Source organism: Ambystoma mexicanum, chromosome 5q (assembly GCF_040938575.1).
Source record: "Ambystoma mexicanum isolate Mex_15411 chromosome 5q, UKY_AmexF1_1, whole genome shotgun sequence".
NCBI classification, from domain to species: domain Eukaryota; kingdom Metazoa; phylum Chordata; class Amphibia; order Caudata; family Ambystomatidae; genus Ambystoma; species Ambystoma mexicanum.
Window position 1 is genome coordinate 1,402,916,525 of NC_090933.1, and position 20,271 is coordinate 1,402,936,795.

Sequence of the window (20,271 nt, forward strand, 5' to 3'; positions counted from 1 at the left end):
CCTAATTCATTGTAAGGGATATTCAGTGGCTAAGAGATCATGGGAACCTTACTCTCATGTGCAGGCACCTCTGTTGTTAAAGCAATTTCATCTGAAGTACTTGTGGAAGCCAGGTGGATTGGGCCTTGGAAGGGGGCATGATGTCACCTTCCATCAACGCCGCTCCCAGGCATGGCAGTTACAATCATATACGTCGCTACGGCAATGATATACAGGACCTCGGCCCTTCCCAAGATGGCGCTGATGTCCGTTGTCACTCTGCATGATGACTCAGACATCCAAGATGGTGCACTGCATCGGGAGGTTAAGAATGCCAGTGTAAGTAGTGCTTTGCGATCAGCTTCCTGCACCTGATTGCCGTGGTGCTTGTTTCCTGGTCCTGCTTTCCTGTTTTCCCTGCTCTCTTTTCTCTCATTACTCTTGTCCCTTCGCTCGCTTCACCGCTGGCTCCAGTACCATTTTCCCATTTTCCTCCTGTTGCCCGGATGCTTAGGAGCCTTCCTTTGCTTTAGTCTCTTGTTTCCTGCCATCTTTTCCTTGTCCTCTTGGGACCGTGCCTGCCTGTATTTTCCAGAATTCACTGCCTGGAAATATCAAGCTTCTGAACCATCTGCTGCTTCTGTTGGAGGTTTATTTCCCTTTTAGGGCTGGGGTGTCCTCATTTGAGACTGCCTTCTTGGGTGGCCTCATGGCTGTTCTATTTTATATCAGACACTATGTGGCTACCAGAGGAGACAGGCCTTATCTCTTCGATCACAAGCCACGCAAGACCTCAAAGGTAAGGCCTACTCCTGATACAGTGCCTTTCACAACACAGCAGTTTTCCATCTGCTTTGACGGTGAAGAAAATGGAGAATTGTCTTAATCTTGGAAATATTGCTCTGTTGTATTTAACAACTTTGATTTACCTATGAAGGATTCAATGCACAGGTGAATGCCCACATTGCAAGGGATATCTATGTAAATATAAACTGTATTCTTTTAATGGAAGAATTTGGCCACAGTTTGTATATTCACTGTTCACCAATTGCAGTGCTCAACTGTGGTGTGTTGCTGTTTGTATGTGTTTTTTTTACAGTGCTGGTGAATGGAAGATCATGGAAGATAATAAAATTAAAAAAAATAAAAAATATATAAAATCAGCCGATGAGTGGACATTTCATATCTTAGCAATAACCTATTGCAAGATTGTCAATCTTTTCATTAGAAATGTTTTTCCTTTTGAGGCCTTCCAAGGCCCGCATGAATCCTCAGGAAGAATACACATTAGCAACACACTATGACTCATGTGCAGTATTTTGACAAGCAAATGATGGCCTTGTAGGCTAAAAATTTGAATTTGTTGAGAGTATCTTTAAAGTGCAAGGCAAGCTAAGATGGTATTGAGTTTGCCTGATGTCATTTTATTGACCAATCTACCATTAATTAATCAACAACCATCCCACATACCGATAGTCTTACCTAGACACATTTGCAATTGATAAATCACACAAGATGAAGGTTTTTAAATCTTTTATTGGGCTGACTGAAAATACTTTGAGCCTCATTCCGAGTATGGCGGTAATTCTGTGGTAAATCCACAGAACCTGATTAGGCGGAATTCCCGTCTGATTACAAGTGGTGGTAGCGGTGTAAATCCCCAATAATTTTCAATTGGGCTTTTTTTGCAGAATTACCTTGGCAGAATTACCACTGCAATAATTCCACCAATTCCGCCGATTTTTTGGCGTTGAATGGTAAGATTTACCTCCAGGGTTTTGCTGGAGGTAAATCTTCCACTCAAAGCCAAAACTTATTGGAGGTATCCAAGTTAACTCCAATTTTACCCCTAACCGCCATACCCGTAATGAGGCCCTTTATTCCATTGCTACGATATGGCCTCAACACAAGTTGGGGGGTAGCCATTAAATGCAGCGGTATTATGAGTTGGGTGGAAAGTTTGGAGTTTTACCTCCAAGTCCTGCTTTCTGGCCGTTTTCGGCTGTTTTCTGCGCTATTACTGACAGAGCAATTACCGCCGGCGATAATAGCGCCCCGCAACCCCACTGGTTCAAATGGACCATTGGTCCAATGGATCTAATGAGGAATTGGCAATAACCACCGAACCGCTACTCGTGATCTGTCTCTAATCATGCCAGACCGAGTAGCAGTAGCAATATTTGCGCTGGTGGTATCCCAGCAGTGTTACTGCTGGGATACCGCCAGACTTGTGATGAGGCCATATAGAACAAAGCATTAGCTTTCGAAGCACCAAACACATCTTCATCATTCAAAATGATTCATAAAGAGAAAGGCACATACTATTTTGTTCTCAAATAGAAGGTAAAAAATACATTTTAAACTTCATCAGATGAAGGAACAGTATGCCTGGAATATGGGTCTGGAAAATGAAGTCTGACCTTAAAGATCATAAAAGCCCTGGGAGCAGGGAGCACATACAGTTTGGAAACAGTACATATTTCTATCTGAAAAGTTCATTTAACAAAAAAGGGAAAATGTGTTATTCACAATGCTGCAGGAAAATGTTAGAATAGCCAATAGTGTGACCTTTGCTGGATGTTACGGCATATATTTACTTGTTATATATCCTTGTTTTACCTTTAGATTTCTAATGGCCAGGTACACAGCTTTTTTGAAGCTAGCATCAATCAGCGGTTTTGTGCTAAATGTCTCTGTTGCCTAGTTCACATGGCTTTAGATTCTATGGCGCTATTCTCACATATCGATCTGATGTAGACAACTGTCTTTTGCTCTGGTGGGTTCCTTGAATGTCTTGTGGGTGATCTTGCATTGAATGTCTTTCATTTATTGTATTGTTTCACTGTATCATTTACTTTGGTTTGAGAGACAGTAAGTGGCAGGAGTTGTTTGTTGCAAAAGGAAAATATTGACTTAGACTTGATACACATTTTGGATCATAAGAAACATTATATCCTTAAAATAATATTTGTTTTCCTTAACATATAGTGTTATGCACTGTAACATTCATTTTTTTTCACTAGCAATTATGAGTGGATGCTTTAAATTATTCACACCCACAATTAATCTTATCCCATTTTTTTAAACAGGCCAGCTTCAGTTCTCTGACATTCAGAGCATCGCTGACAATATTGGGCAGGCTGTTATTGCCGGGAACATTAGTGCTTCCATTGGGGTGAATGTCTCTTCAATGCAAATGTCCACTCCAATTCCACCTCCGTGGGACCCTGAAAGTGAGAAGGTAAAAGTGTGAATGAAGGCAATGTTGCATCAATGTTTACTATTGCATGCTGCCATTTGTTCCTTCTTCCAACCTTTCATACAGGCGTAAAGTACAAAGGTATGTTAGGATGTTAGGAAGTGTCTATTTCAGTGGAAGACATGTCTCATATGTGGCTTGTTGTTACAAGACCACATTTAAGAATCAAGAACATATTTACTTTTACAAAATCATATTTGAAGTCTATCTGCGGTACAACACAAAATCATTTTCCATATCCAAAAATCACTCCCGATACACCTTCTCGATGGCTATAGAAACAACCATTTTATATGCTTTTCAGCCTATTTCTAGCACAATGCACCATTTGTAGAGAACTAGTAGTCTTTATTGCATTTCAACAATCACCTAATAAGCTGTTGGGTCCCTGCTCTTCATTCCTGCAGGAGTGATGATGAACCCACCAAAGCACCTCGGCACGCTCACCAAACAATCCTTAATTTTAAATTGCTGGGCAGGCAAACCCGAGGGGAAAGGGGAAGTGGATAAAATAACAAAAGACAGGTGTTTGCTAGCCGCCCTTGTATCCTTAAACCTTTTCAGAAGAGCAACTGATCAACTGACCTAAAAAATGAAACACATTTTATTACTACATTTCACCCAACTGTATTCTAGCTGGCTTTTAACATGATGGCTTTTAATCATCGCAGGTACCTGTAGCCTTTGCTTTATTGCTAAAAGGCTTCTTAAGAACCTTGTTGCTGCTGATTCCTTTCTGCTTTTCTAAAGTGACTTGAAGAAATGCTTCAGTACCTTCCTCATTACACCGTTTTACATCTAAGCCTTGGCTTCTAGTTCATTTAGTGTTGTCTTGCCTTCTTATGAATTAATTATTTTTTTGAAAATAAGGACTAAATGTTTATTAGAACTCAGAAAGTATTTTCTTCACTCATACATTTGAACAAATAACATCTCATCAACTTCTTAGTTACTCGCGAACTCACGCTTCACTTCCTGTTTATTTTCAGAATCTTCTTACAGATACGAGCTAAGATAGAGTCTCCAGACTTCAAAAAGGTGCAATAGATTGCCAGGAGCACCGAACGTCTTTTTCTCACAGAAACTGTATTCCGCCAATTATGCGCATCATGCGCTTGCATGTTGGATGGTCCTTTCCTTGAAAAGGCCTTCGGAAAACGTAGGCATCGCTCTCAGCTCTCATGCAAAATATGACAGCAACTTCCTTGCACGTATTTAATTATTATTTGATGCCAATTTTCTGGAGTGCATCAAGTTAGTGCAGGTTAGCACACGTGCATAGTTAGTAACAGGTTGCACTTGGAATTTTCTTCACTTTTAACTTGCAGTTCATAACTTGTAAACCTTCAACTGACTTGTCCAGAACATTTAACACGGCAAACTATATTTACATCAGGCTCTCCAACCTTTCTGATCAGGATTAAACTGTTCAAAATCACTTATCTCAATTTTCCTGCTGAATTCTCAGGCCTCCTACTTGCTCTCTTCTCACTCTGGAAACGTTTTGGTTTTCTTCTGTCATTTTTACTGGAGCTCTAACTTCTGTGACCTGCTCTTGATGTAAGCTCAATGAAAGGCATTTTAGAATCTTTTGCGAGATTCAAACTACCATAAAGGTACCATCCAGCCAATCAGCGCTGTATGACACTAGCTCCATTCTGAGCTGCGACCCCTCTAGGGTGCTATAAGGAATGTTAAGGAATAGAACTTGCCTAAATACACCTAACCCAAACAGCAACCCTCAATTAATATACACCCCTCCTGGGTCTCACCCATGCCTTGAACACCCTGACCCTCTTTCTAGCCAGAAAGCTTTGGGGGAATCTGACATAAGGGGAGGTCTTTTAGCCGACACCATCTGCACACACTTTCCTTGCCACCTCTGAGCTCTGATTGGTCAAACCTTTCATTTCCACCATTGACAACGACGCATAGTGCAGAAATGAAACCTATTTTGTCTCTTTTGAACAGGTGCCTGCCTCTGTATTTGATAATATATGTAGCCCCTGACCCCAATTCTTCCGGAACTTATCGACCCACCCTTTAAAGGGGCATGATGCCTGTTTAGAATGAATCAAGTGCTTTGAGAATTCTTTGAAAAAAAATATTCTCAACCTAGGGTGCTAGTTCATTTTCTACAAATCGCAGCCCTTGCATTGCTCTCAAAAAGGGCAAGAGAGACAATTTGTGTGTGATTCCAAAGGCTTCCGGTTTAAACTGTTCTTCTATAATTTCACATCTGAGAATATATTAGACCCATGAAATGGAGAGAGCAATGCCATGCCCATGAGAAAACATATTGTCAATATATGCACGTTTATTTTAATTGATGTTGAACTTCTCATAAGCATTAGAACACACAATAACTGTTAATCAGCAATGGATCTTTCATAGATTCACATGCTGTTTGAATGTTCGCTGTCGTCAGGCTGGAGTCCTCAGTAACATTAAAGCAGTTTTCATTTGAATTTGAAAAACGGACATCACTTTAGTGTTCTTAGTCCTTTTGGGTCATCTTGCCCCATAGCCAATAGGCAGAGCCACCCCTAGCTCCATCCTTGGAAGCCATCTTCAGATTTTCTTTACATCATGTTCAAATGTTGGGAGTCCTCTACACATTTTCTAAATCATATTCACATCACTGGAAAACAGGGATTCATGCATTCCTTTCCTGGTGGAATTAGACATCCTGCCTGCATCCTTGCTGCTCCCCTGCAGAGATGATATATTCCCCCTTCAGGGTTGAGGTCTGTGAAGGGTGATTCCCTACCACATCATGGCTGATTCAAATTCTAATAAAAGCCTTTCAAGGCATGTTCCATCTGCCAATTAAAGGATATATATGTGGAAGATTAACACAAATAATGCTATATTGCCTATGTCCAGACCACAATGTTAATTTGTGTTCAGTCTGTCTCTCATTTTCAAATAAAACACTCAATGACTGACACAGAAGGTTAGTGACCTGGCTGGATGAGGGGACTATGGCCACATATTCGATTTCTGGTTGAAGTCATGCATCACTCTGTCGCAGTAGACCACAAGAGCATGCTTGCTATATGAGGTTTAGATCCCATGCAGAGGCTTCCTGTGGGAAAAGGGAGAAAACGGACATGCCACCCTCACTCAGGCTGCCCCGGAAAAGGCAGCCATAACACACAAATCTGTGCACAAGCAGCCTGGGTCAACAAAAGGCAGCTGTGATGGCTTTGCCGACGGCTTCTTCGACAGTGCCTTTGGCGTCTACAATTCCCCTTTCGTCCACGAAGCATTCGTCGATGAATGCTATGCAGCCGACAGTCCTGTCATCAATGGCCCACAAACACAGCAAGTCTTCGTCCTCCACTCCATCGACAAACCTGTCCACCACTGCGCCGATGTCATCATCAGCCACTCTGAACGAGACATCCCTGTATCCACACCATCTGCGGGTACTGTCGCTCCTCCATGAACTGCATCGGCTGTGCCTAGCTCTCCTACACGACAAGAGCAACCATTGTTCACATTTGGTACCTTACGTCCCGCCTGCTGTTACTAGTCATACCCAAGTGGCTCCGGAGGACATTTTGGAACACGTCATCAATACTCATTTTGAGTGCCCAGAAGGAGTTTCTTCAGATGATGATGAGGAGGAAGGCTTGTCATTGTTGCTTCCGGCTCAGCCACTTCCTACCATGCAACCACTGTGTGCACCTGTTATTCCTCAGCCGATGCCTGCTCCAAACCACTCTAAGGTCTACTATCTCTTGATGGATATTTTGTCCACATTGCAGATACTGGTTTTGTGGAAAATGTTGTGCCGATAAAGGAGTTTCTTTTGAATACATCATGGAAGACTGGGGTAGAGCAAAAACAATATTGAAACATCAGGATTGGCGTGAGATGTGCAACAGCATCAAATTGTTTAAACCTTCTTATATAGCCACTGAGCATAAGAAATTGGGCACAAGAAGTATCTACTTGACTTAATCACCTTCCCCATTTTTTAGGAAAACGTTTATGAGATGTTATTTTAATCTGAAGACACGCAAAATAATTGTATTTATTCAGCGCCACAGCATTGGTCCGTAGGCATACAGGCACTACAAACAAAAAACACAAACAATTGGACCACAAAAAATATCAATCATGAGGGCACGCATTTCACAGAAACCAAAACTATTCGTAAATAACGTTGCAGGATAAGAACATAGATTAAGGCTAGACATAATTAAATTAGTCACAGAACATGTGAAATTCACATTTTTTCACAGTCTCAGTAAACAAGGGAAATTGTTCTGGCCACAACTAATGATTATAAAATCTTTGTTAACCCCATAACACAAGTCCTTAACTTGAACCCTACGCAAAAGTCTCAGATCTTGAGCCCGAACACAACTTGCGCCCATTCCCCTTAAGCACTCCCTTGTGAACCCCCTCTTTAAGAAGCTGTCTGCCGATCCTACCTGCCTGGCAAACTATCACCCAATCTCCATCACTCCTTTCCTGGGCAAACTCTTGGAAACGCTTGCCATCTCCCAGCTTACTCACCACACTGAATCTGTTGGTTGTCTCCATGACCATCAGTCTGGCTTCAGAGCTGCTAAAGGCATGGAAACTGCTCTCCTGAACACCCGTGAAGATCTGCACTCTAACCTTGATTCCCGCATTCCTTCTGTCATCATATTCCTTGATCTTTCCTCTGCTTTTAACACGGTCAACCTCACCATCCTGATCAATCGACTCTGTGAGAAACAGGGCATCATGAAGCAGGCCCTGGAGTGGCTGACCTCCTTCCTCTTGGACCACCCCCACCCAGGTCCAACTTGGTCCCTTTCTCTCTGCCACCTCTCTCTCTACATGTGGCATTCCCCAGAGCTCTGTCCTCTCACCCTGGTTTTTCAACCTCTACTTGGCCCCTTTGGCCCTCCTGATCTCTACCTTCTCCTCTAACTTTAAATGTTATGCAGATGACACTCACCTTTCCTTCAGGCTCCTCTCAGTCTCCTCCCCTCTCTAGCTCATTCCTGACTGTCTATCCCCGATTCAGGATTGATGCACCTCCAACGATCTCTGCCTTAATGCAAGTAAGGCGGAGATGCTTCTCATTGGGACCCCCGCCCCTGCTTTCCCTCTCTCACTCTGGCCACCCGCCTTGGGCCCTCTTCCTTTGCCTTCCTGCGAGGCAAAAAAACCTTGGTGTCATCTTCGACTACACTCTCTCGTTTTCTCTCCTCACATCTCGGACGTCGCCAAGAAGTCCCACTACCAGCTGCACCTCCTCAAAGGGACTCTTCCTTTCTCACTTTCTCCCAGAAGCTCACTGTCTGCAGAGCCCTGGTTCTCTCTAGGCTGGACTACTGCAACAGCCTCTTTCTCAATCTGCCTTTCTCTACTCTCCGCCCTCCGCATACTGCAAACTAATCCAGAACAGGACTGCAAGACTTATCCTTTGTCTGAAGCCCAGGGATCATATCTCTCCAGCCCTGAAATCTCTCCACTGGCTCCCGGTGGCTGCAAGGATTCAGTTAAAGACCCTGTGCATTGTCCACAAGACTTTATGGGGCCGGAGCCAGTACTACATCCAACGCTCTCTTCCAAAATACCTTCCTTCTCAAGCCCTTCGCTCAGCTGCCTCCAACTCTCTAAGGGTTAGACCCTTTTCCATGCAGGGAGTGTGGGGGTAGATCTCTCTCCTCTGCAGGTGCCTCCCTCTGGAATGGCCTCCCTGCCCCTCTCAAACTTGAGCTGGACTACCTGACGTACGGGAAGCAGCTCAAAATGTTCCTCTTCTCCTCTGCTTTCTCTCTCTCCCTCCCCTGCTGACCTACCTGACCTTCCTGTCTGCTGTACCAACTGTTTGCTTGGCTACCCTCAGAGTCTTTCTTGATCAGTCACCCTTGCACTGCCTGCGGGCCTGCCACGCACTTAGGGGCTGTAACTGTAACCCTACAGTCCCTTTTTCTCCTTGCACTACTCAGACAGAGCAGTACTGCCTTGGCTGCACTTACTCAGAGAATTGTCGCGCTGTTTTCCCCTCCCCTCTCCCTTGCACCACCCGCCCCTTTCCCCTTGCACTTCTCGTTCTCGCACTTGTACGATCTGAATGACACAAGGCCTAGTAAGATTGTTTGTCTTGTCCTCCCTCTGTCTGCCCTCCCTTGTCTTGTCGCACCTAGAAACACTCGTATACAGCCGCGTTATAAATGACTTATCATATCATATATATCACTCTACTCCACAACCAGAACAGGTGCTTATTTCTAAGGGCTTCTCTGGTTTCTTGTCTCTCCAGTCCATCCACATTTGCGATGACGAGATTTAAATGATCACTAACTAGCTTTCCTAGGTCAGGATCAGAAATCTCATGCATTTTAGATTTTTTGATGCCAATGTCTTTTTCAAAGGGAAAGTCAGTCATTCTATCTCCAGAGTCCTTAAAATAAGAAGGAAAAATCAGAGGTGAAGGACCCATAGAAGCAAAGACTCCAGGGGCAGTCTTCATAACAGTAGCAGCTGGGCCATTCACTGTAGGTTGATGTTTATTATTTTCAACACTAACTCCCCCATCACAGTTCATCAGATCAGATTGGTTTGGTGTATCCGGCATAATAGAGTGTGGCCATAGAACAGTCAAATCACTTTGGCAAGCTACGTCTGCGATCTGCACCTCAGTCTGGCAAGCTAAATCAGACCTATCTGGTGGAAGCTGAAGTACAATATCATCAAAGGATTATACCCATTGTCGGAAGTCTATAAGATTCTTACATTGGGAACGATCAAAAATAATTTTCTCTTTAATAAGCTGCCAGGTTTTTGAGTCCAGTTCACCATTATAAGACCCCTTCATTGCCACATGAGACTGGGTAAAGACCTCATTGACCACATTCACCATGGTCTTCATAGGAGACTGTATTACTTTATCCGCAGATATGGAAAGTTGATCAGAAAAAACATAGGGCCTCATTATGGTGGTAGTCATGGTTCTATTTGCGCCATGACTGCCTCCCATACCAGTACCGACTCCGGTTTGGTGAAAGGGGGACTTACCGGTCCAGTCCAACCTTGGAGGGACCGGTAAGTCCCCATTCACCAAACCATTCCCCATTCCCATTTGAGCCCTCAATGGGCTAATTGCAGTACCGTTATTAGCTCTAAAGTCCCTTAACGGGTCACGTCCTTAACACCTGGTCAGACCAGGCGTTAAGGAAGGGACCAGCTAAGGGAACTTGGAATAGGGCGCAAAGGGATTACCGGCACCGGTGTCCTTACCGGTGCCGGTAATCCCTTTGCGCCCAACTCGGAATGAGGCCCATAGTTTCTGGTAAGCCCTCTCATCAGTGCCACCTCTGGCAGATCCTCAGGATACTTTGGAGAGCCAACCTCTGTCTTAGATGACTGCAGGCTAATGGAGGTGCCGTCCACAGATGGTCCCTGGGTACTCTCAGCAGTAACAAGTTTTTCAGCCGAAGACGCTGTCTTCTACACACACTCCTTCTTAAACTTCAGGAACCCGACTCGTGCTCCACATCCTGTGAGCAGGGGGGGAGCAGTATTCTGGATGTTCCAATTTCAACGGACCTATAACATGGGCTCTGTTGGTGGACATTACAAAAACGAGGACACAAAGGCCTGAACACTGTCTGCACTCTTAATCAGAAACAAACTCAATCACAAACAATACCTATTAGGGACCTGAAAGGAGATTTGGCCCACGAAAAGGTGGCATCAATCAATATCCTGCCCTGACAACATAATCAGGAACATGCATTGTCTATATCCACACTACACTAAGCACACCGAGGGGCTTCCCTAACCCGTAAGCATATGCACATAAAGTAGCCCATGCATAGAGGAGGCCTAATCATCCAAGTTATACTCCGCGCTGCCTGCCTTCATATGCAAGATACCTTAGACACATTGCTCTGAGGCTTTTGCGAGTTTGAAACACATGGTTATGTTAAGCCCTGTTCTAATGAACTTGCGTATTCTATGTTTTGGTGACTTTATATATGACTATTCTTTTGTTTTAAAGGATAATCTTTGGGCCAGAATGATTCAAGGGAACTCTTTACAGTTAATGTATGCCTTTGTGTGTTTCTTATCAAGAATCAATTTTATATCCAAATTGGCTAAACTAATTTGGGATAATAGTCAGATGGGAAGGGAAATGTATATATTTCATACTGTTTTTAATGTTTTATGACGTGATCATTGAAGTTTGAGTTGGAAATTTCCAATTTGGACATTTTCATTGGTTTTGATGTGACTAAATGTGATTAAGTGTAAGGTTTGATTTAAACCATGTGCACTAATAAAAACATTAATTTACAAAACAGCTACTGGTTTTGGAATTGCAGTCCAGGGTCCCAGTCATCCTGGCCATTCCTAATCCAGTGGATACACCTCCTGATCTGCCTCCTACACTGCCTGAGACTACTGCCCAACCTATCGTTTACTATCATATCGATCCAGCACATATGTCTCTGGAGACTCCTTCAGAGGGAAATCACAGTCCACAGTCCTACAGATGCAATCAGTTACACGGTGGAGGGTGTCTTTCCTGTTTCCTAAGCAGGTGATGAGAAATCACCACAGACAAGTGGGTGCTCTTCTTAATAAGACGTAGCCACACCCTGGAATTTCTGAAACAACCGCCCAAAATTCCTCCCTCTACAATCTGCAATAGGAATGTACCTATAAAAAGAAATAGAACTATTACCCTACAAATCAATGTAGTTACCTAGACCTTTCCAGAAATGGATAAGTAATTCAAACACAGACCTGAAGGGAGAGTTGACAGGAGTGAGTGCAGTCCAAGTGGAGGGAAACAACGAAAGCATAAAATAAAAAAAAGGGAGGTTAGTACAGGAAAGTAACCCGAGCGGCACAAGGGTCGCACTAGTGATGGGTTGGTGCATGTACAGGAAAGCGTCACAATATGCACTTGGAGAGGGTTTCACTGAAGAATGCCGTAGTCCAAACATGCAGCAATCAAGTCCGACAGAAAAATAGAAGCTAATGTTGGAACCCAGCAGAGAGGGATCCCCTAGCCTGGATCAGTTTGGAAGTAAATGGTGTTGCTAGGTATATCCCAAATGAGCAGCTGAGGAGTTCTGGAGAGGGCTCAGGTAATAACAAGGAGACAGTGGATGAGTGCAGAGAACACCCAATAGCGTACCTTAGTGAGCCGTGGCAGCAGGAAGTAACTGAGGAGAAAGGCAGGAAGTCCGTGAAGGAGTCCGGGTCAGTAATGGAGCGGGCGTAACCAAAACCAAAGGAGTATCCAAATACAGTCCAAAGAGAATAGTAGAGCGTTGGGAACCAGGAGATCAATTAAAGTACTGACTGGATATCAGAAGGGATACGGAGCGTAACCGCAAGGAAAGTAACGCTACAATTAGCAGCAAAGAGCTGTACGAGTAGCGGTGCTTTTAAAGTACAGGGGGGCATGGTTTTGGTACGGGTTCCTCATGCCTGCAAGGTGTCAGCTGACACGATACACGCCGGCGTGTAAACAAGCGCCATGGCAACCTGTATCGGTTCCAGAGGGGAGCCCGTGCGTGCGCTTTTCTTCGCATGAAAGCCGCGGGAGAGCTGACGCCGGCATTTTGCGGAGAAAATGTAACAGCATCCGCCACCAAAGAAAGCGGCAACCCCCTGGCGGAGTGGAACTCCCTCAATAGGTCGGGACAATGCAAGTTGGCCAAAGGTTCCCAAGTGCGGTCCTCAGGACCGAAACCTTTCCAATCCACTACGTACCGCACAGTTCCCCCAGAAACCCAGCAGTCCAGTATGCGGGAAACCTCATACTCCGCCTCACCATCCACCAGAACAGAAGGAGGACGTGTCGGTAACCGAGTGGAGCAGATGAAGGGCTTAACCAGGGATACATGAAAAACAGGGTGAATGCGCCAGGAACGAGGCAGAGACAACCGGACCGCAGCAGGGTTAATGACAGCGGAAACAACAAAAGGACTCACGAATCGAGGCAGTAGAGAGTGCTTCCCTGCTATCCGTAAATTACGGGAGGAAAGCCACACCTTCGAGCCAATTTGGTAGGTTGGTGCTGGAGAACGATGCAGGTCCGCAGATTTCTTGGCACGGTCCTGGGCACGAAGCAAATGACATTGGACATCTCGATGTATTCGGCCTAGATCACCGACACCCCCTGAATTCTAAGATTCAGGCTTCCTCAAAGAGGGGCTCTTTTCTACGATGTGCCTCTCTGCTGTTTAAACCTGAACAGGCAGAGTTGCCAATCGCCTAAAAGAGCGGGGAGAACACACACCGCCAAACCAATGCTGCAAAGGAATACAAAGATGGTTAGAAGAGACAAGATATGAAAGGAAGGTAAGAAAACAATAGTACTAAAGGAGTACCTAGGCAGGGATTGAGGGGTGGAATCTGCTATAGGAATGCACCTATAAAAATGAAATAGAACTATTACCCTACAAATCAATGTAGTTAACTAGACCTTCCCAGAAATGGATAAGTAATTCAAACACAGACCTGAAGGGAGAGTTGACAGGAGTGAGTGAAGTCCAAGTGAAGGGTAATAACGAAAGGATAAAATAAAAAAGGGAGGTTAGTACAGGAAAGTAAACCGAGCGGCACGAGGGTCGCACTAGTGACGGGTTGGTGCATGTACAGGAAAGCATCACAATATGCACTTGGAGAGGGTTTCACTGAAGAATGCCATAGTCCCAAAGATGCAGCAATCAAGTCCGACAGAAAAATAGAAGCTAATGTTGGAACCCAGCAGAGAGGGATCCCCTAGCCTGGATCAGTTCAGAAGTAAATGGTGTTGCTACGTATATCCCAAATGAGCAGCTGAGGAGTTCTGGAGAGGGCTCAGGTAATAACAAGGAGACAGTGGATGAGTGCAGAGAACACACAATAGCGTACCTTAGTGAGCCGTGGCAGCAGGAAGTCACTGAGGAGAAAGGCAGGCAGTCCGTGAAGGAGTCCGGGTCAGTAATGGAGCGGGCGTAACCAAAACCAAAGGAGTATCCAAATACAGTCCAAAGAGAATAGCCGAGCTTCAGGAACCAAGAGATCAATTAAAGTACTGACTGGATGTCAGAAGGGATACGGAGCGTACCCACAAGGAAAGTAACGCTACAATTAGCAGCAATGAGCTGTACGAGTAGCAGTGCTTTTAAAGTACAGGGGGGGTGGTTTTGGTACACGTTCCTCACGCCTGCAAGGTGTCAGCTGACACGATACACGCCGGAGTGTAAACAAGCGCTATGGCAACCTGTATCGGTTCCAGAGGGGAGCCGAGTGTGCTTTTCTTTGCATGAAAGCCGCGGGAGAGCTGACGCCGGCATTTTTCAGAGAAAATGTAACACTTAGTCTCATAAACAAATTCCTTTGCTCCCATACTTTTAGGATGGTCACGCTTCAAAACATCCTCGGTCAACTACTGCAAGGAGATTTCCTGTCATCACTGGACTTGAAGGACGTGTGCTTCCATGTCCCTACTCATTGTCACCACAGAAAATATATTAGATTTACAATGGCACGCCTTCGCTATCAGTTCAAGGCCCTACCCTTCAGCATAAAATATGCCCCAAGGGTGTTCATGAAATAACAAGCTCTAGCAGCAATCCACCTCCATCAATTGGGTGTCCAATATACCTATATCTAGAGCTCTGTCCCTTTCTCGAACCAATAAACGCACCACGACAACGATAAACTGTATTTCCTCACTGGAATTCTCCATCATTTCCTGCTTGAATCATTGCCAGCAAATGATGTTCCTCTTTGGCCAGAAGGATCGAGGACATCCTTGCAAAAACCCACTTGCTTTCACAAAAAAAGTCACGTAATTCCGCACTCCAAAGTCTCTCTTGGGGATGATGTTCTCTGTCATTCCCCTGATACAACAATTCTGGCTTCAAAAGCGGCCTACTCAGGAGTTTTTCAACGGCCATCGGAAAGAAATCTCTGGCAACTGGGATGGAATAATATTCCTCACAGACCCCTTCTATGACACCCTGTGCTGGTGGTCAGTACTTGTCAACTTCACACAGGGAGCGCCCTTCCAACCGCCAGTCCATCAGATCACGGTTGCAACCGATGCATACTTGGAAGGATGGGGAGTCGACAACGGCAGTTACCATGCAAGAGAACTTTGGTCATATGACGGAAAGCTGTTACACATCAACGTTCCGGAACTGAGAGAGGTGTACTAGGCAGTGAAATCGTTCTGCGGTTCCATGTGTTTATAACGACAAGCAAAATAATGACATACATTTTCAGTGACACTTTAATAAGGACAAAAGTCGAATTTGTGTTCTCTTTTTTAATTTGGGGTGGGCCTACTGTTTCTACTGATGTTTTACCCTCCTCCAACTGCCCCCACCCCTTTTGTTCCCTTATCCCACCCCATATATACTTTTACTAAACAATTCGACTTTTTTGTCGTTATTCAGGTGTCACTGAAAATATTTGTTGTTATTTATTTTTCGTTATTAACACTACATACCCCCTCTGCCTCCACATCTATGGGAAGGTGGTTTAGGAGTTCAAAGACAACAGGACCACCATGTTTTATATATGGAAACAAACTGGCCCCTGATCACTCTTCCTCTCAGCAGAAGCACAGCAGTCCCTCTGGAAATCGGCCCTGACACACAGGATGTTTCGTGTCGCCCTTCCATTTGCTGGGCATTCACAGTTTGGTGGCTGTCTCCCCCGGCAGCGAACTAAGCTCCTGCCAAGAGTGGGTCTCCTGAACAACCAAGTTATGTGCATATTGCATACGTGTGGAGTTCCAGTGATAGACCTAATTACCATCATAGAGAATGTGAAATCCTGTGCATTCTCCAGAACATTCCCCCAAGCCAGAAGCCTGGGGGATGCCTTCATGTTGCCGTGGACTAACAAGTTTCTCTCTGTGTTCCCTCCATTTCTGCTCATCCGAAGGGTCCTCTACATGTTTACAGACAACAGCAAACTGGTGTCCCCTGCCTGCCCAAGACAGCTCTGGTTTTCAGAACCCCTCAGTCTTTCCTGGGCAACTCCCATCAGACTGCTCCCAGTCTTCAACCTCCTCTCCAGGAACAAGGGAGTGATCCTGCACCATGATCAAGCCCCTCCGAATCTGACGGCCTGGCTCCTGCTTTATTAGAATTTAGGCATGTCCCCATCCCTCCGGACTGCAGAGAAATTCTTGTTAAGACTTGTGTGCCTTTTACGGTCTGGGTGTCATGCCGATGTTAAAGTTACATGTTGCCTGTACCAAGCAGTTCCCGAAATCATCTCAGTTGTTCATGGCATTTGGCTCCACGGCTGTAGGCAAGGGGCTGTCTAAGTCATCCGCCTCCCAATGACTGTATACCTGCATCTCCTACTTTCATAACATGTCTAAAAAGCAGCCTCCTGATCGGACAACAGCGCACTCTACAACAGCTGTTTCTTCCACCACTGTCTCCCTCTCGGGTTTCCTGCTACTGGACAGCTGTTGGACACCTTCTGGGAGGCGACATGGAGGTCTGTTCACACCTTCACAAGCTTATACTGTATGTACAGGGATTCCACAGAGTCCAGGGTCGGACAAGTAGTGCTTCACCATCTGGTAAGCTTTTTCCTGAAGGTAGGACTTTTCTTCCTCTCATTTTTGCATTGTACACCCATAAGTACACTGCTTTATAATCTATTCAAACAGTATGTGAATCTATGAATGATCCAATGCAGGAGACTTACTTGTAACTCCAGTTCCCCAGCATTGTATCTTTCAAAGATTCACATGCAACCCTCCCGCCTAACGCGCATACAGATCTTCTTGGCACATCTTGGTTCTTTCACATGTATTATGATAATCTAAAGATGGCCTCCACGAGTGGAGCTAAGGGAGACTTTGCCTATTGGCTATGGGGCAAGAGGACCCAAAACAACTCTAAAGTGACAGAAGCTTTCCAAATTCAAATGTAAACTGCTTTAATGTTACCCAGCCTTACCACCGGGGAATATTCAAACAGCATGTGAATCTATGAAAGATACCAATGCTGGAGAGCAGGAGTTACAGGTACGTAACTTATTCCTTACTAGAAACACTGCTAATTTCACCAGTTTCCACCAAAAGCTTGTGCTAGTTTAAATTGTTTCGAATTAGTTGTAACCAAGTGATGACAATGGGTGTGTCTGCAGCCACTGCAACTAAACTGAGAAGCCCTGTCTCTCAGAAGTCTCGGTTGTCTCCATGGAGTTTAATATAAAATGATTCTGATTAAAAACCGAGCCTTTGGTGCCAGTCCATTGTGAAGAAAATATATCTTTAGTCAAGGGCGATGGAGGCCTGGATCAATATTGGGTAGTGCGCAACTTTCTATCCTCTGTTTGTTTGTACTAATTTTATTAGACATTTCATCGGCGCTACCAGAAATTAACATAGGTTTGCTTAACAGACCAAACATAATTTATTCAATCACAGAAAGCAATACAGTGAACAAGGGTACATCAGTCTTATTTTGTTCATACATGTAGACACTTCACCTCCTCGGTTCATGTCAGAACCAGTATTTCTTCTCTCTAGGATTAACAGAGAACACTCCAATATATATACAGGCACAATAGTGATTGATCTGCTTTCATCCATCATACGGAATGAATTTAGTATCATGTCTTTAACAATAGGCTATTGAGGAGGGAAGCATTACCATGAAGTAACAGGGATTACTTTTCTCCTTAACCACTTCACTCCTTTTACAACCCAGGGCATGTCAAATGTCCATCACGCCGAAAGCAATCAATCTTGTCAGACATGTAAAATGCCTACTTTGGATTTTTGGATGCTCTAAAAGTGATCCCTAAATTGAATGCTAGGTGGTCATATCCCCTTTCAGGGAGCATGATATTTTCTCATTAATTAAGATCACACACATTTTATGATAGCCCGCTATTATATCCATGATTTACCTGATCATCCATTTGCTTTCAGTTAAGTTTCTGGCACCAACAGCATACTTGGTAAAAATGTCCCGGAGTAGCGATTCAAGCCATAAACTCTTGCTATGGCTTGCTCACTAGAGAAACTGCTGGGTCTTTAAGTAAATGCACCTTTGTAATCCCTGCTACCTCGTTCAGAATCAATCCCCAATACTGAAGATATTTGAGGGCCTGACCACCAGATGTGTAAGAAGGAGCTCGAAACTCTGCAACCCTTTCAACAAATCAGGTTTGCCTTTTTTAAAGTACTTTAATGAAACTGGTGTACTATACCGCCTGCATAGCATCTTAGAAAGCTGCTCTTAATGTTGGACACAGTGCAAGGCTCCATGGACCCGGGACAAGATCTGCCTCCATTCTTTGATAGATAATTTCCTCCTCATATCTCTATGGCATGCCCTGAGGTGTCATCCCCTCCCTTGCATGGCATATCCATAGGAGTTGGGAGTAACGCAGAAATGTTTGTAATCAAGTTTTTTGAGTGTGATGAAAAGATCCATTTTTCAAATTCTGTAAAATACTTAATTTCTTGAGATGAAGTTAACAATGTAATAACTGGTAACTAAGCTGACAATACCTTAACGGCTTGCTTACCACATGTCAAGCACCCTTTGATACTCATTAAGATGTCTTTCAATGCTTCTAGGAAACAAAATAACTCTCCATATCGATTGGTGAAAATTAGGTTTCCGTGAATCGGGGTGGTGGTACCAGAAACAATGTTAGTTTAGGTTTAAGAGACAAATTCATCATGTATTTGCATAGTTGCATCTATCCATGCAACCTCAGATTCTGACTGGGACCCCGCTCTAGTGGGCATCACACAATATAGCAAATACCACATAATTCTCTAAACTGTTGTAGGACATTGTTGAATGAGGGGTTACCCATTCCCTGAGCATTTTAAATTGTGATGGCGATAGTATTTCAGAATATTTGGGCCAACCAGTCTTCCTTGTTGACGTACCTAGAACATTATCTGTAATGTCTATGTATAAATACCCACCAACTGAATTTCATTATGTCCCTTTGTAGATTGCTAAGGATGTTGTCTGAGATCTGTATTAGGAGAGTCTAAAACGTGCATAATAGCTTTGGCGCACAATCATTTTGACTGAGCTTAGCCGGCAAATCCATTAAATAGCTATAATTATCCAAGAACACAAATCCCCCTTTATGTGGTCATCCAATTCATTATGTTAGTCCCCTATCGCCTGAATGCACTAAGTGTGAGATAAAGTGCAAGATTCTGTCAGCCCTAGATAAAGGTGCAGTTTGTTTAATCTAATCCCTTTGATCCTGCAGGAGGTAAATATTCAGTATCTGGTTTCTACAGGTTCACTTTAAATGTAGGAGCATGCTCAAATCAAATCAAGTAAGTAAACCTGGGGTGGGAAGGAAGCTTATGCATTGAATAGAGATAAGAGAATGTCATCTGCGAATGTCATTTGTGTTTTGCCCCATAACTAATTCTGCATATCCCCAAACAAGCTCTTACATCTGGGCCATTGGCTCTGCCAAAGCAAATAGCTGGGATGATAAAGAGCATACCTTGAGAGTTCCTCAATAGCTATTGCCCAAATCTGAGCAGCTGGTAGAGAATAAATTGTTATAATTCCTGCCTGCAGCACCTACCTGAGAATGTACACTTCACCTAGTCAATCCCTCTTTCACAGAACAAAAGGGGGAACTCCTTTTGTCCTGTGAAAGAGGGATTGACTGTGTGTCACACGAATGAAGCTTATGATCTTTCAGATATTGTCACAGGTCTTCCTGGCCGGTGATGAGGACACTGGACAGGCAGACTTGGGACACGATCTGAAAGATCACAAGCTTAGAGATGGCATCAATGGTTTCAATTTGTTAGGCAAGGTTTTTGCATCACTTTAATGTCACTAATTAAATGATCTTGGGACCTATATAATGGGCAGCACTGAAGTTCCAGCTTCAACCATTCACCCTCTTACTAAGTTCTCTTACATTATTGCATGGAAGACACCCGTACGCATTTCCAGGAAGGTTCTTTACAGCTTCTTATAAAAAAGGGGAACAAACACTCTTGGGCCCAGAGCTGTGCCCAACTTTAAAGAGGCAATCAC

The 20,271-nt window shown here is 44.0% G+C and overlaps 1 protein-coding gene across 1 annotated transcript in view; it reads left to right on the forward strand.

Annotated features, from left to right (window-relative positions):
* LOC138498208 (fibrocystin-L-like) overlaps window positions 1-20,271 on the forward strand; it is a 245,145-nt gene that overhangs the window by 104,758 nt on the left and 120,116 nt on the right. Inside the window, exon 5 of the mRNA XM_069622088.1 lies at window positions 3,069-3,220. Within this exon, the coding sequence (XP_069478189.1) occupies window positions 3,069-3,220 (152 nt within the window). The remainder of the gene's footprint in view (window positions 1-3,068; window positions 3,221-20,271) is intronic.